The sequence below is a fragment of the Lepisosteus platostomus genome, chromosome 9, assembly GCF_059453375.1.
Source record: "Lepisosteus platostomus isolate fLepPlt1 chromosome 9, fLepPlt1.hap1, whole genome shotgun sequence".
Lineage (NCBI taxonomy): Eukaryota > Metazoa > Chordata > Actinopteri > Semionotiformes > Lepisosteidae > Lepisosteus > Lepisosteus platostomus.
The window spans coordinates 34,920,313-34,938,009 of record NC_142619.1 but is presented as its reverse complement, the minus strand read 5'-3'; the positions used below and the strand labels follow the sequence as shown (position 1 = coordinate 34,938,009).

Sequence of the window (17,697 nt, the reverse complement as noted above, 5' to 3'; positions counted from 1 at the left end):
AAAGGCCCGGGCTCATTAGTGCAAAGAGTTCAGGAATGCCGTATAGAAACCTATGCCCTCAGGGAGCGGACGTGGGGCGCCCTGGTGCTAGGCGGGTCTCAGAACATCCGAACGTCAATGCTGAGCCAGGACAGAGTGCAAGACCCGGAAATATATAGCCCAAGGGAAAGAGAGGGACAGGAAGGACAGCAGACCGGAAACTAGGGACAGGACAGAGAAGGAGCGCCCTCTGGCTGCAGAGGGCGTGACATTAATGCCAAACCTATCACCATCTGCGGATGAATAATGCAGTTGTTTTCACAGTTACTAAACAACATGCATTGATAATTTGTTTTTGCAGCAAAAGATGCACTGTAAATGCACAGATGCTTTATTAGAATCAATCAAATTTGATTTTACAGAGCGGAAACAACCCCTGCAGTGGAAAGAATGAAAATACCTGATGTCCATATCCTGGTTGCAGAACTTGGAAAAAAAGAAATTTGCTTTTCTGTTAAAAGTAATGAAACTATTATGAGCATAATGACATATTCAAGGCTTTTACAAGATGCTTGTCCTGAAATCACAAGGTGCAACATCACCACCACAATGCATGTCTATTGCTAATATTTACTTATTGTAGTAGATATTATCCAGTATATCGTTACATTCACTGTTTCCAGCTACCTATTGAATTTTTTTTGTTTTGTTTAATGTATCTTTTACAGGTTTATACTCATTCAGAAATGCTGGAATTGCAACATCTCAATTGTTACAGAAAAATGTACCTGTACAAAAGCAAACAAAAAAGCAGGACTATTATTTGCTGTTATAGGAAAAGAACTACTTCTCAGTATATGCAGAAATGGTTAATTATAGAAATAAGTTAGCAAAGACTAAGGTTACTGTATAACAATCCACAGCCCTTCAACATTTAGAAATACTGTTAAAAAATTAATAAAGCAGGATTTCCTTAGCTTGCCAGTTGATACCATGGGGTTCTTGGTGCTACAAGGAAGAAATTAAACCTTTAATTCCCCACAAGAAGAATAAGGTTTTAAAATCCTTCCTGCTCCATTTTATTGTGTTTGAGGGTGTAACAGCAGTTTGGCTTAAATGGCATAACACTTTAAAAGGTGAACCTACAATACCCCCACTGCAATAAAATACAGCCACCAACTGATTTTACAGGAAATGAAAGGAAACAGCAATTTCAGGGAAAGGCAAAGGAGTCACCCACTAGTTGTTTAGCTGTTAAACTGATTTAAAATAAATACATGTAAATACATTTTAAGAAAAACAAAATACAAAATTAGAGCTAAACACTGCTAGTCATAGTCTAGCTATAACACAGTAACACATTTAAATACAAAATATTTTTGACACAGTTCTGTTAGTGTCCCTAGCCACTTGAACCTTCCTGACAGGAACTAATTAGCAGACTATAAACATTTGGCTTGTCATGCCTTTGAGGGAGATCTGTTACAAGGGCCAATTTGAAAGGACCTGTGTGGGAAATGAAGCTCACATAAATCATGTCACCAGCATTATGTCTACAATGGATTCTAATATGTAATAGTGTTTCAGCTTACGCAACGTTAAAAGAAAACATATTAAATTCTGACTTAAAGTTTTAGCACACCGATTAGACATTCACTGCCTGAGTAAGCCTCCCTGAAAATCAATCTGGATGTCTTTGAGTTAACAGCACATGACACCTGTTGTTAACTAAGCTTGGAAATTTGTCATTTCGACAGCTACGGTGCCTCCTAAATTATCATGCCTAATATTAATGGAGCCTATTAAGGTTTTTTTATGACTTCACCTGCTATAATTTAACTTGTGGAAGGGTAGTTATTACTGAATCACCATCTTAAAGCATTCAATCATTAAACAATAAGCATCTTTACTATTCTAGAAAAGTGCAATAATTCATAATGTTGAGAAACAGAAAGGAAATACAGCTTATCAGTTACTCAGAGCTATGGGTACCTCTATATCCAATCATTTACTGCAAACCTAAGCTCAAGAAAAAGGCTTCCCCTTAGTAATAACTCACAAAAACACGAAGTGGCACTTTCATAGCCTTAACTGAAAAACATGTGAGGCAAAATACACTGGTATTTATAAAAAATAAAAAATACAGAAAATTTAATTAAAATGTACTGTAATTACAGTTTGATAGTCATGGCTTTGTTAACCAGCTCACTCTCTTCTAAAGCTGCAAAGTCTTTCATTTTCTTAATTAGGCCTTTAAAAAAACACCTCTTTTAAGTGTTAGTCATCAAATCGAAAAAAAATGCAGTCTTCATTAACTATGTACTTTAAGTTTCATTGTCAATCAAAATGATCACTACTCATTGTGTAAAGACTGTTTCGATGTGTAAATAAAAAAACATAGTACAACGGCAAACTACATCTAAAAAAATGAGGCCATAAATTTAAAAAAGCAGTAATAGAAAAAGATCTGTACTTCTTGATTGAAGAACCTACAGTATTTTGTCATATCAATCTACTGCATCATCACTGAAAATTGTACTGGTTCAATAATAACACTCTGCATCATCTTAATTAAACAGATCCAAGTCAATTATTACACGTAAGTCATGTAGAATAATACAATAAATATAGCATATTTAGTAAGACGCGTAAATCTTACTTAAAGGTAAAGAAAGATTTTACTTACTACTGACATAATTGTTAATAGGTAATGTTCCAAATTTCGTCCATGGTGCTGAACCATCTTAGAATCGGCGGTCACCATCACTTCAACAAACCGTGGGTATGATAAAAATCTTTTCCGTCGTGAATGGGTTCCATTAGCATAGTCTGTGGAATGGAATGCTGGATGAACTGACTTCAAGGCTTCATGTACAGAAAGAAGATCTTCTCCAATATCTTGGTTTCTTTTTACGTGAATGTGGTTTTCAAAATGCTTATCTGTGAACATGAAACAATATGTTGTCAGTCGGAAGAAAAAAGCTGTCAAGGAGATCAAACCAAGTTTTAAAATTATTATTGATGATTTGCAGTAATATGGATGGGGTATACTATACTAATTATTCTAAAAATGTATAATTTTGTGCATTGCATTGCAAGTTTCAGTAGTTGTATTCCAACTAACAAAAATACTTCTAATTTCTGATTTCCACTACTGATTTCATTCCAGTGAACATGCTTCACAGATTTTTTTATCTGAAAAGAATTTAGAAAAAAGCTTTGAAAGACAGGATAATGTGTTGAGACAGTTACAGCATAACAGCATTTTTATTCCCTCCAAATGCCAGCAACGTAATGTCAGAGAGAGATGCGAGGTTTTTCTACTTGACTGCAACACAAATACACTCTTACATTCTCCCCCATTTGCACTTGGCATCAATAAACATGCCCATTGTGTAAAGAGTTTGTTTTATTTTAAAAAAATAATAGTTAAGATATTTTGTTCTGAAAATTGTTCTGCTACCTTACCAGAATACATTACTTAATAAAAATAACACATGTAGTGCTTTAATAGAATGAAATTTAATAGCAATATCCACAAAAGTTATCCAAAAAGAAAAGAAAAAACTCTTGCCTTGTCTCCCTTTAATATAAAGCATGTAATATGCATCATTAATCATGGATCCAAAATCATAGGTCAAGGAAGAATACACCAGTGGATTAATGCTCTATAGTCCATTTGCCCTAACAAATTGAGCACTCAATACAAAATCTTCATCCATATTTTACACATTATGTTAGGTTTTTTACAATGCGGTCATTGTTGTAAAGTCAAATTTAAGTCAATTTAAGTGCACAATGATGGTAAAAAAAACTTAGCTTTGTAATGATGCATGTGTCACCTATACGTGCCTGTATTCTGTCACATTTGCAAAAGCCAGCAGCCATATCACCCTGCAACTCACAACTGGTAGCCCACTGAAGCCCACTGAAGCTAAGCAGTGAGCCTGGTCAGTACCTGGATGGGAGACCTCCTGGGAAAAACTAAGGTTGCTGCTGGAAGAGGTGTTAGTGGGGCCAACAGGGGGCGCTCACCCTGTGGTCCATGTGGGTCCTAATGCCCCAGTATAGTGATGGGGACACTATACTGTGAACTGGCGCCGTTCTTCGGATGAGACATAAAACCGAGGTCCTGACTCTCTGTGGTCATTAAAAATCCCAGGGCGCTTCTCGAAAAGAGTAGGGTGTACCCCGGTGTCCTGGCCAAATTTCCAATTGGCCCTTACCAATCATGGCCTCCTAATAATCCCCTTCTATGAATTGGCTACATTACTCTGCTCTCCTCCCCACTGATAGCTGATGTGTGGTGAGCGTTCTGGCGCACTATGGCTGCCGTCGCATCATCCAGGTGGATGCTGCACATTGGTGGTGGTGGAGGGGAGTCCCCATTACCTGTAAAGCGCTTTGAGTGGAGTCTCCAGAAAAGCACTATATAAGTGTAAGCAATTATTATTATTATTAATATTTGTATTATTCTTAGAATAGCCTTTTGAATTTGTAACTCACTATGCCACTCAACATATGAAATATAAAATCACAAAAGCTGATTGCCTGATTGCCAGGCAAGCTCATTATAGTCATACTAAGCTGGAAGAATTCATACCTTTATCACCAAAATAATAATAATTTTGTGATATGATCTATTTGTTCCGTCATATTTTGTTTCACGTTTATTTTCCCACTATCCAATCCTTAAAGAACACCTAAAATGTCTAACAAAAAAAGAAAATATACCTTGTTTGTAAGAATCGTATTCCACCAATGTTTGTTTCAACAAATGTGTATATATTTACATTACATGCTGAAAAGTGAAGAAAGAAAACGCAACATTTCAGCTGTGGAGCCTTCTTCGGGTGTAAGGGAGCCTTCTTACACCTGAAGAAGGCTCCACAGCCGAAACGGTGTGTTTTCTTTCTTATCTTTTCAGCATGGGATAAACCTATTGCATGTTCCTTTGCAGCCTACGCATGCTGAGGCAGCTACCCACCTGAACTACTTCAACATATTTACATAGCAACTTGGAACCCCTCCCCCCATTTTAAGCAAACAAGAAACTTAAATCAAATCGACCTACTTCCGGATCCCTGATTATGGAACACTAGGAGGAACTTTTTGGAATATGGAGAATTGTGAAAATATTAGAGATTTGCTTTTATTTAATCAATCTTAGTTTTCTAAGAGTAAATTTGGTGTTTGTTCAGAACTCACATTTTTTAAATGTTTGTATTAAGTCCAGGTTATGTCACTATTGCTTATATTATGAGAACAGCGAGTGCAACAGTTCTCCCCTGCAGATAGAGAGAAGGGAGTATATTCAAAGATATTTAAAGGAGTTTTTAACACATATATTAAGAACAAAATCATTCTATGAATATTTTCTGTTTCAAATGGCTAATGTCAAGGCTGTAGCTTGATTACATGCTGCAAAATATAATTTACAGCTCATTTTATCTTATCATTATGCATTTCTGAAACACCCTTTATTAGTGTTATAGATGTGTGACTGTACTGTAAGATAATCAGAAAACTGTTTGCTAAAGTCATCACTTTTAAAGTATCTTTAATACTTTGTTTAAAAACAAAAGGATATCAGGAACAAGTAATAGGTTTATTCCATGCTGAAAAGAGAAGAACGAACACACAACGTTTTGGCTGTGGAGCCTTCTTCGGGTCCACACCCACAGCCGAAACGTTGTGTTTTCTTTCTTCTCTTTTCAGCATGGAATAAACCTACTACTTGTTCCTTTGCAGCCTACGCATGCTGACGCAGCTACCCACCTGAACTACTTCAAAAGGATATAATCTACTTTCATAATCCAATAAATAACTATGTTAAGCACTTACATAGAATAATGAATATTATTAATAAATTCAGAGAACATAAGAATCATTACAAACAAGAGGAAGCCTTTTGACCCATCTTTGGTAGTTAGAAGATAATTATTCCAACCATCTCATCTATCATTTCTTCAAATAAACCAGAGTATCAGCTTCAACAACATGCCTGGGTTTTCCATACTTCCACAACACTTTGTGTAAAGAAATGCCTCATGTTCTTGTCACTTACTCTGTACTGTATGTACTCGCATACTTGCGTTTCCACTTTCATCCTCTGGTTCATGTTTCACAGTTAATTCTAAAGTGTAGGGATATCCCCACATACTTCACCACAAAAATCTAAAACATATTACAATTCATAGCATAATGCATTTAAGATTTAACATGCTAACATGCTATGCTATTTAACAGAATATTTGCACTGAAAGGCACTGAAGGTGATTACATATTTTAACTAATCACTGAAAAGAGAAAACAACAACAATTGTAATGTTGCATCTGATATTTCTATTATACAAAGTATAAAAATCATGGAATGGAACAGCTTAATGGAGTTTTGCCGTTTCATGCCTTTGAATGGAAGCTAAAAGATTTAGAGTTCTTCAAGATTATTCAAGCAATACTCGCAGGACACAACCAGAACAGATGCTGATGTGTGACACACCCGCCATCCTCGAATGGGATTCTGCAGTAGAGCAAGTATTCAAACCCAGTCTATTTACTTGTTTTGCTAAAAAGGGCAATGTTTTTGGACTGCTGGAATAAACATCCTTTTCCTGTGATTCTTACATAGGCAAATAAGTATGTCAGAGCAGTGTGTTATGATACTGAGCTAGAATTAAGTCTAAGACAACATATTGGACTTACTGCATTTATTAATAATTCTCATGCAACCATGAAATACATATTATTTCCTCTAGATATATTTTAGTAAAGGAAAGGTTAGACCCATATAATGTTTAAATATGTGAAACTTGTTGACATGTTTTTTGTTTCACTCTGCCATTTTCCAGATGTGACCACTTGAGAGTCATGAAGACAAAGGAAGACTAAATTTTTATTTTATGTGTGCAGCTAGTATTTATGACTCTATTAGCTTGTAAATGTTATGTATTTGAAATTTCTGACACCTTTAGTTTAGAGACAGAAACTGCAGTTTAATTTGTTTTGTAGTTCTGTATTCTTGAACGTATTTGCTAATTGTCACGCCCTCTGCAGCCAGAGGGCACTCCTTCTCTGTCCTGTCCCTAGTTTCCGGTCTGCTGTCCTTCCTGTCCCTCTCTTTCCCTTGGGCTATATATTTCCGGGTCTTGCACTCTGTCCTCGCTCAGCATTGACGTTCGGATGTCCTGAGACCCGCCTAGCACCAGGGCGCCCCACGTCCACTCCCTGAGGGCATAGGTTTCTTTACGGCATTCCTGAACTCTTTGCACTATGAGCCCGGGCCTTTTTCCTGTCTCGCCGCTACGCATATGGGTCTTTTTCAGCTCTCCTACTCCCCACGGTTAGTCCCTTTGGACGTCCGTGACACTAATGGCATAGTTTAAAAGTTGTGAACCAAATTTAGATGGACTATTAGTCTTCACATGGAGCATTAAGAATTTCTTGTTTCTGTTCTGGACTCAAGGTCATAACCCTATGCATTTATATTGGACTCGCCACACAAGACTTGTTGTTTGACTGCTTTGCTTAATTGTTAAAGCTATAGTTGTTAGACATGTTATGTGCTTGAAGTAGATATCTCTGACTCAAGTCACTGCATAGGGGCTTGAAATTATGAGGTAAGTGGTTATCTTTTTGCATCTGTGTTAATGTTTGTGTTTTACAGCATTGAAGACAGCCAAAGGAATGTGTGTGCTCAGTAATGAGGGTAGTTTGCTTTCTGTTCAGTGTAGTTGTGCTGAAATGACTTCTGTTTTTAATAAGAAAGGGGAAGCCTTTTCACAAATCTTTACTTGTTTTGCTAAACATAGAGAATGTACAGTATACAGAAGTGTTGTAGTGTTTAAAAGTTGGTACAGTGTAGTTTTAACAGCCACTTAATGTGTCAACTTTTTCATTATGCTGTTGAAGGTATCCGTTGCAGTCAGTGCCATGCTTTGTTATGAGGTGTCCTGTAGTGGAAGTCAGGAATATTTTAAAATAACAGTAAAAAGAGAGAACTTTAATCCTGTTTAATTACCGTACCATTAAGATCATTTCTAAAAGCCAGTAGAAGTTTGTCTTTACTATGTTAATTTCCTTTATTTTCTGTACCATATACTGTACTGAATGTTGCTTGTGAAAATAAATATCATTTTTTTAACATCGGAAACACTCCTATTTTCAGACTGAAAAAACCCTGGCATTTGTGGTGTGAAGCACTGAACACTGAGCTATGTATAGTTTATAGCCATGGTTCTCAAACTGTGGTACGCTTACCACTGCTGGTACCCGGAGCGCCCCCAGGTGGTACACCAGATGACCCTGGCAATTTTTTGTGTGCACTGAAAAATTGGGACGGGTTTTCATATTTTCTATTTTAAGCAAATTAATTTGTGTCATGCGCAGCCTACGTACTACGATACAGCATGTGCTAGTACGTGAGTGGACACAAGAGCTACTACGTAATTCTATACCATTGTATAGGAATATGTACTACGAACGTAAGTGACCAATTGTATTTTTAAAAAGTTATCTCCAGCAAATAGGGAGGTAGGAGAATGTTCGTGATTTTGGAACAATGCCAATCTTGTGAGCACAGGAAAGCATGATAGATAACAGAAAAACATATAAGGACTGTTCTAAGTTAATTTGAGAATAATACACTGAGCATCTCTGTGTTTTGCTCCCATGCAGGTAAGCCCCACACTACTTGTGAAGAACTTTGTTTACCATTGGTGAAAGAGGTGACACATATTATGTTTGGAGAAAAGGCTGCTAAACAGCTCGACCAGCTGCCCCTTTCGAATGACACAATCAGTCATAGAATTATTGATATGGCCGATGATTTTAAAAGTATGCTGATAGAGCACGTTAAGATGATCAGATGCTTTTCACTACAATTAGATGAGTCTGCAGATGCCATCGATTTGGCCAATTTGCTCGTTTACGTTAGATACGAGTTTGGGACAAGTCCCATGAGGCCTTTATGTTCTATAAGCTGCTACCAACAAGAACTACAGGAGAGCACATATTTCAGCTTCTGAACGAATTTATCTAAGAGAATGGCATCGACTGGATAAAATGCGTCGGAGTTTGTACAGACGGTGCTAGAGCGATGACAGGCAGACACAGCGGTGTAATTGCACAAATTAGAGAGGTTGCTCCAGATATGAAATGAACGCACTGCAGCATCCACCATGAGGCCGTGGCAGTCAAGAAAATGCCTGAGGATTTAAAATCTGTTAGACTCTGCTGTCAAAGCTGTGAATTCTATCAAGGCTCAATGAATGAATTAATATCTGATCTGCTCCAAATATATGGTTGCTTTATGCTTGCCATAGAAATATCTCAGTGCAAAATATCTAAAGGTATGTGTGCCATAGGTTGCCGAAGACTGGCCTATAGCTTATGAACTATAGGTGTTGACACTTTCAATTATCTATGTGGTCAAGGAGTTGATTTGGGGTTCAGTACACTTGAATTCAGTTTTGAGAGGATTATTTAACCAGAAATTACTTAGTTCTTTATCTAATAAGAAAGATGGGCATACCTGGATAGACCTCCTTCGTGATGTCCTTCTTTACTATGTGCCTATCGGTTCTGCAGTAAACTAAAAATGCTTATTTTTGGTATCAGTTTTTAAATTAGATATTTTGTAGCATATAATAGTTTGAATAATTGTTTCCTGTATGTTTTTTTTTCCATTACTTCACATGGGCAACTGTAAGTTATCCAATGTTTTATAAATTCTATAAGTCCAGCAGCTCTTTTAAGTTTGTGTGATCTGTGTTTGCCATTCTAACTCACAGGATGAAACTGCTCATATACAAGAGCTTGCTTCACAAGCACAGGACACCAAAGGTGCTGTTTAGAGTAAAAAACAGTGTCAGTAATCCTAAACTGCTTTCTCAGCTGTCTTAATATCATTGCCTACACTGACTCACTCTCAGTCTAGAAAAATATCCTTTTTTTTAGTAACCTGAATATGTTAGGTTACTAATCTGGGAGACACCATTGTTCAGGAAATTTATTCTAGTAGATGTGGTTCCTATGTTCTCTTTCAAGTATTGACCATTTAGTGTGACACAGGTAAGATTGATAAATGAACTATATTTTATAAATTGGAAATGCTGAGGAAACTATTTTTTTACTCAACACATATTTAGCAGCTATAAGCAAAGTTGTACCTTAAAGGTTTATTTTTTTTAATTTGGCCTATGGTGTTTGATGGTAAGAATATTATTTTACATTTTAAAGTGTTATTAAAAATACATTTGACCTAACTCTATAAATATCTTCAGGAACAAGACCTGATTTTTTTTCTTCAGTTTTAACATATTGAATGTACCTTTTTTTAATTTGCATTTTACATGGCAAAAAATATCAGAGTGTAACACTTACTTTTATTTTTTTTAAACTTGATGAGTTTGCTAATGTACAGTGAGCAAGTCCTTAATAATGGGTTAGATAAATGTATGTTACTCTCATATCAGCAGTTAAGTGTCCCAACTAAGTAAGCAAAATAGAACAGACAAAAACCTATTGGTTAATTTCTCTTGGTATTTACTGCTAAGCAAAGGACTTTGCCAACAGTCTAGAGTATAATAAAAGGACAGTCATTCTGGATTTTGTCACCCAACTTTGCTGTGTGAGGTTGAAAGAAATATTGTGAAGTTTGTGTTTTTCAGATATGGAAAAAGAAGGAAGGAAGAAGGACAGGCACACAGAGACTGGGGCTCTGGGTTCAGTTCTGGACATGTGATACTATCTGTGTGGAGCTTGTATGTTCTCTCTATGTTCATGTGGGTTTCCTCCGCGTGCTCCAGTTTCTCCCACAGCCCAAGAATTTACTGGTAGGTTAATTGGCTTCTGGGGAAATTGTCCCTGCAGTGTGTGAGTGCCTGTGTCTGTGTGCTGTGTGTGCCCTGCGATGGACTGGGGTCCAATCCAGCATGTACCCTGCCTTGTGTTGCATTCTATATAGGCTTTGGCTCTCCCATGACCCTGAATTGGATGAACCCAATAAAAAAAGGACTGATGGATAGATTTTGTCTAGTATTACTTTGCACATGTTTCTACTGACAGCTCAAAATAATCAATTAACTTAAATAGTTGGTTTATGCAAATAAATAAAACTTATCTTATAACAGATAACCATGTTTTTCATGAAGTCCCTGGACACAGAATGCAATAAATTGAAGCTAAGCATTTTAAACCTAACATTTCACTGGTTTGAAAAAGGCAGATATTCTGTCCATATTCTGTGTGAACCTCTTTTCTGCAACTTCAAATGTATTCTGTATTAAAAAGTCCACACTAAGCACGCAAAAGATGTCTTTATATGGAACACATTTATGCATATTGTTAAAACCTTTTACAAATTTCCTAAATGCTTTCATTATGAACATTATGATAAGAAGCAGTTTTATTTGGGTAAGAATTACCTTTTCTTAATGTAAAATGTCCTGCCAATTTCATTGGCACCCTAGTGGTACAACTCTTTTTTTCTCAGTAGGCTATGGTGGTGAAAGAATGTTAATTAATTCAATAAATAAATAAATGTTGTCTATTGTTCTTTTTGGCACATGTGGAATGGGCTATAAAAAGGAAATAAGGTATTAAAAAAACTTTTATATGCCGAGTACATTTTGTTTAATTTAATCTGTCAAGGAACCTATAAGTACTCTATACACATATATTACATCAAAGCTGTATAAAAGGTCAATAACTATTTTTGTCAAGTTAATCTGGCTGTGAAGCCCTATTGCCATTCTCACAGTGTAAGTAGCAGCTAATTCCTTTATGAAGGGGATTTGAATGTAAGCAGATTGAAAGTTTCTGGTGCCGGCATGATTTAAGTAATGGCATTACAATGACAGCTAAAAAAAGGTTGTTAATGCCGTTATCTATCTATTATGTTATTTAAAATTCTGAAACATCATTCAAGGTATAGCCATATATAAAGACTGAAGTAAATTATTATCTGCTATTATTCAGAAGAGCATAAAAAAACGTTTGATTATATAAGACTGTATCTTGTAAAGAATGACATAACAACACAGATCAACAATTATGTCATGTAAGTAAAACTGTAATACATTTCTGGTATTCTGCATAATTATCACTCCTTCAGCACTTAAAAAGGAAAAGTGGAATATATGGCTGTTTTATCAACAGCAACTTATATTTATACTCAAATGTAATGCACATGTTACACCACTGGAATATTTTACAGGAGCAATCTAAGTGAAAGGGCATCCATTTTTTCTATTGGATTTCATTAAACATTGCATGCTTCATAGGTATACAACATTTTAAACATAAGCAAATATATTTCTTCAGAATATCATTGTTTAGGAATCATGTAGACCTAAAGCTATCTGGGGTCCTTATAATTGTTAAGTCTGTGTAATGAATTAAAAGTAGAATTTTTTTATTCATTACACTAGACACACTAGTCACAAAAAGAAAGACGCTATGTGACTTCACTTCTACCAGTGTGATTTCAAAACACTGGAGTTTTTTTGGGATAACTTCACCGTAGGATTTCGCCTGTCCACATTTTGACCTTTGTGGAGAAGGTTACATGATGGTGCACTTAGCACCTCATAGTGACAAATATTGTTTAGAAATTAGCAATTAAATATTTAAAGGTTGAGATCTGAAACATTTTTTTTTAAAGGCCTTTATTTTAGATGCTGTTCTTTCAGCACCTCCTTGGAAAATAACAAACTTCAGTGATCAAATGTCAAAGAGATTTATGGAAAAATATTTAAAAGATAAAAAAATAAATATAATGCACTAGTACTTTAGGCACATAAAATACATCCACTATACATTATACAAGCTAAGGAAGATCTAAGTCCACATAAAAAATTAAGTCGAGGGAATCACCAAATACAATAATACAATAATATAGACCAAGAATTAAGATGTGATACATCCTTTAAGCAAGTTGGTTTATACAAATGTTCAAGCTGTCATGGACACCATAAACATTTGATTTGTGATTTTTTTATACCTTATTAGTTGTAATGACTTTCCTCTGTTAATTAATAATAATTCATTCATTTTCATAGGAGTGCAACTTTTCTCCACAACATTTAGATTTCACACGCTTATGATTTTAAGCAAAATTTTCACTAGCACTGCATGAGGACAGTTCTGAGCAAGAAGAAAACATCTGAATTATCTGTCCCTTTGTAAGATCTTACAATAAGCATATAACTTCTGGTATAGTACTTTTAACTTTAATACGGCACTAACCCTGTTTTTTTAAGTTATTTGACTTTGCTTTACTTTGCAACTAATACCGGTTTAAAGTGTGAACATTTTCAAGACATCAGTTATGTCATTAACCACTATTTAATAACAATAATAAAGAATGAAAGGAAGAACATTTCATAACACCGTGAGTTACTTAGACTGGTGAAGAAAGCATTACCCAGGCAAATACTTTAAGGCCGATGTTCATATTCAAATGATCTAAATGCCTGATGACACTTCCAGCTTTTTGCTGATCTTCTCTACCACTCTTTACTGATGTTTCACAGTACATGATTTCAAAAGAACTGTTTGTCGTTACTTGAATGTACAAAAGTTCCAATGACAAAACAAAAATATGCTTCTCTGCCTTTAAATCTGTTCTTGCAATTCCTAGTCATTACTGTGATGAGGAGCTCTGTTCAACAGCTATGATTTTTGTTACTTGTGAGGTTTCTCGGCATTGTAATTTATGTCATTTTCCTGAAAAGGTCTTTGAAATGAATAGATATGCGAATAAGCACATTGGTTCTCAATGCAAGAAGAGCTTTGGCAAAACTGCAATTTATAGTCACAGAAGTCAGTCAGTTCCACATTCAAATATAGTAAGTTCCAAATTCAGAAATTAAAAAATCTTAAAATATTCTTAGATAATAATAGATTCACCAAAATAAAGGTAACAATAACTGTTATTTGAACTTGCAATGGCAAGCTTTACATATACCAATGTATGGATATTTTCAATGTTTTAAATTGTTCTATGAACAAATTTAGAAAGATCTTGAGAGCGATAATTAAAGTGCAATGGTGTGTCAGCCTCCAAAATGTTGTGTTGCATTTCTTTTAGCTATACTTGCTAATGCAATCCAATATGAGATAAAGAATATTTGTTGCACAAAAGACATCTGGAACTGTACACATTACTGCAAGGGCCCACAGGTTACTTAGCAACAAGATGATACAAGAGGTTCACACTTGCTAAGCAAACTTCCTATTCTTTTCCATGTGTTGGGTGGATCCCACTGCTCTCTTACCCTAGCATATAAACAATCTAATTACTAATAAAACATAGGCAGATTATTATTCACTGTTATTTTTTATAATACAACAAAATAATATAACAAAAGGTTATATTCACTATTTTACAACAGAAAAACCCTCATGGAAGTTACAATGCAACAGATATGTTTAGTTTATGTCAGACACACATAAAAGTAATGCTTTATAGTACAATCCAACATATTTTGAATTAAAACTTATCTCATTGTTGAGATAATTGATGATAGTATATGTTGACTGTCTCTTGGAGAACTCCCAGAGAACACCAATGGCTTTTCTTGTTTTAAATGCTTCCAGCAAGTACAAGGCACAGAAGACCATTTGACTGAAAAAAGACTCAAAACAAACACCTTTTAAATTTGCAGTGTTTGTTGTCTGAGGGATTGTTAGCTGTTGCCATTCTCATGTATCTGACAAACTGGGACAGTTCGCCGGATGAGACTGCCTACAACAACCTTAGCAAACGAACTTAAGCTACAAACTACAATGTGAGACAAGACGTTTCTTTCAAGGGAATATAAAGAGTCGAGAGCAAGTGCCATGAGATCACTGACCTTCACAAAGAGTGCTTTAGACCTCGTCAGGAAGGAAACTGGCTGAATACAAGGAAACAATTCCATTTGCTTAATTCACATTCTTCTTTAATTGATAGTATGAGGCTGAACCTTCACAGGACGTTTAATTACATTTAAATTATAATTACTTTTCTTATTACTATCTTTGCTACCCTAACTAGCAAAGTGAGCTTGGTGGTCCTTTATAGACTATGGTTCACATTATAAAAATGTTCACACAGTTTGGCATGGTTCCCTCCAACTGGCAGTGTTTGCTTAAATGTGCCCGAACTGAATAAGCGGGAGGCTGAATTACCCTCTCAACTATCAGGGTGGTCTATCCAGCAGGGAGTGATACACACAGGCAGGACACTGCCAGAGAAATCCCGCTTTTGGGTGCACCCATTTATGCCAAATACATGGCCTGAAGAGTGGCAGAGGAAGCACCAGTCTAGACCAAGACCTGGCTTTTATCTTTAACAAGTATAAAATATTTATGAAATCACACAGTGCTTCCTGCTGTTCGCAACTGAGAAACCTGCTATTTTGCTCTGACAATGATGGCCAAAAACTTTAAAAACTGCTTTGATGCGCAGCAATCAAAGCCAAACACAACAGCTCATTGTTTAAGTCAATTTAAGCAGGTAAGTCATGTAATGTCATGCCATGTATGTAATGTCTTAAAAGCAATTATGTGGGCAAAGAGCAAAGAATCCCAGTGGTGTCTGTCATGAACTTTACTCACATCACGGTTTAAAAAGTTTGGGTTGCGGTCTGGATTGGAGGAGAAGAAGTGATGATAAAAGATCTAAGGCAAGCAGTTTCTGGGACAAGAAATTAACTTAAAGAGTGACCACAGGGAAGCATACAACTACTAATGTTGAATAGTCTTAACAGATGTCAGTAAAAATAATCCTACAACAACCTGAAGCCTCAAGAACAAATGAGAAAGAAACTAACTATGAATCCATAAGTGCATTCCATGACTTCAACGCTGAGGTCTTTATACACTTGTTTTGAAGCATATCACTGTACCTGTTGAGAGATTCTGCTTCAGGGTATTTCACCAGCTCTGAACCTGTTAAAAGGCTGAAAACTAAGTAGGTCAGCACACTGACTTCTAATTAGGTCAATGCTTCAGGCAAGGAAATGAACTGGTTTACAGCTTTGACCACTTTATCCCTGAGAAAGGACAGAACTCTGATTCTAAGGTGAAAACAAGTTCAGTGAAAATAGGTGCTGGGGACACAAAGCTAATTTACACTTTTCAGAAAACACTGACAATGACATAGTCAATGGCAGCAACAAAGTATTTTGAAATAGTAAATTCAGTTATTTAACTTGAAATGTTTTAACTTTACATAGTAGACGACACAAATATTTGAACATTAGAAAACACTATAAGGATTCACTCCTTTTGAGGCGTTTTGGCCTATCCCTTAGCAGTGCCATATTTCTGAAGCAGTAACATATTTGTAACATATTACAAAGCAAGCATTTTATTCCTCTTTTGGCATGTCATATGGAGAAAGAAACCCTTCTCGCACGGCCTTGTCATAATAGCTGAGGGTTAAGTGGGGTACTACATAGGCCTACCCTTCAAAGGGCCTCTTTATCATTACATCTGAAAACAGATGCTATCTGATGGGAGTTTGGAACCATCGATTTGGACACCTACTCCAACAAATCCCTTTAAATTCTGATTCATCGTCTGCATTTTGTACTTTGATGCTTGATGCAGGTGTCTTCTTTTTTACTCCTTATCTCATCATTATCACCACCTCTTCCATGAATTTAAGAAGTGTCTGCAGAGGCATCTCTTCTGGCACAAGTTTTAGAGCATCTCAATAAATCCAAACTTCATTCATAGAAGCATTTCTGGGGTTTAAATGGTTATCAGATTTGGTAATAATGTTATGTTGGTCAAGATCTTTTTCTCTAAATGAGAGTACACCCTTTTAGGACGTTCTGTGCCTAAAAGAAGCAATACATAAATGTGAAAATCTCTCAAAAACCCAGGGGTCACTTTAGGCTTCTAACCCTTATTGCTGACTTATTTGTATTGTTTACCAGGTAAACAATACATGATAATGAGCTCAGACAACCGACAAATCAAGCTCCCTGCTGATAAAAGATGTATGCTGTCTACAAAGAGGCCGCCCACAAAGATTTCTTCTGGTGATCTTTTCAGATTTATGCCATGGTGAACTTTGCAGGGTAAGGATTCCTTTTGTGCTCTGCTGCTCTACACAGAGGGAAAGGCTATAAAAAAGTCAAATGAAAAGGCAGAATTCTAACAGTCAGTTTAACAGGGGACCCAAGTTTTTTACACAATCTTGAAAGGAATTATTTTTTAAATTGGTACTCTTTTGGGATATACCATATTAAACATCTTACGTCACCAGAATAGAAATGCTTCAAAACATTAATGAAACAGTGCCCTAAAGCATTTCTGTTCTTCATTAGCTACATACTTGTAGATTTGTTAGCAATAAAACATTATGAGTCATTTTATCAGATTATCTTGCAAAATACTGGACTTAATCCTGATCTTTTCAAATACATGTACATGGTTAAAACATAATCTAAATTTATCCTATAATTGATTGTGCTAAAGTAATCGCTAGATCTAATCCAATATTTTTAATTTAATTTTTGATTGCAAAAATAAAGTATAAAAAAAACTAGTTTCAAGATCTTTAGAAATAAAACTAATCTTCATAAAACTAAACAACCATATTCCTTTGGTGGTTCCCTACCACCCCAACACACTTCCTATCCCCAGGACTATTAATGACAAATTCCAAATCTTACAGGATGATCCCTCCATTGGGGCCCTTTTTTTTACCACCCCATCATC

General features: G+C 35.9%; 1 protein-coding gene across 1 annotated transcript in view; it reads right to left on the bottom strand.

Moving 5' to 3' along the window:
• The window catches only part of LOC148654895 (A disintegrin and metalloproteinase with thrombospondin motifs 20), a 169,460-nt gene that overhangs the window by 134,589 nt on the left and 17,174 nt on the right, over window positions 1-17,697 (bottom strand). The window contains exon 4 of the mRNA XM_088644799.1: window positions 2,666-2,919. Coding sequence (XP_088500925.1) covers window positions 2,666-2,919 — 254 coding nt within the window. The remainder of the gene's footprint in view (window positions 1-2,665; window positions 2,920-17,697) is intronic.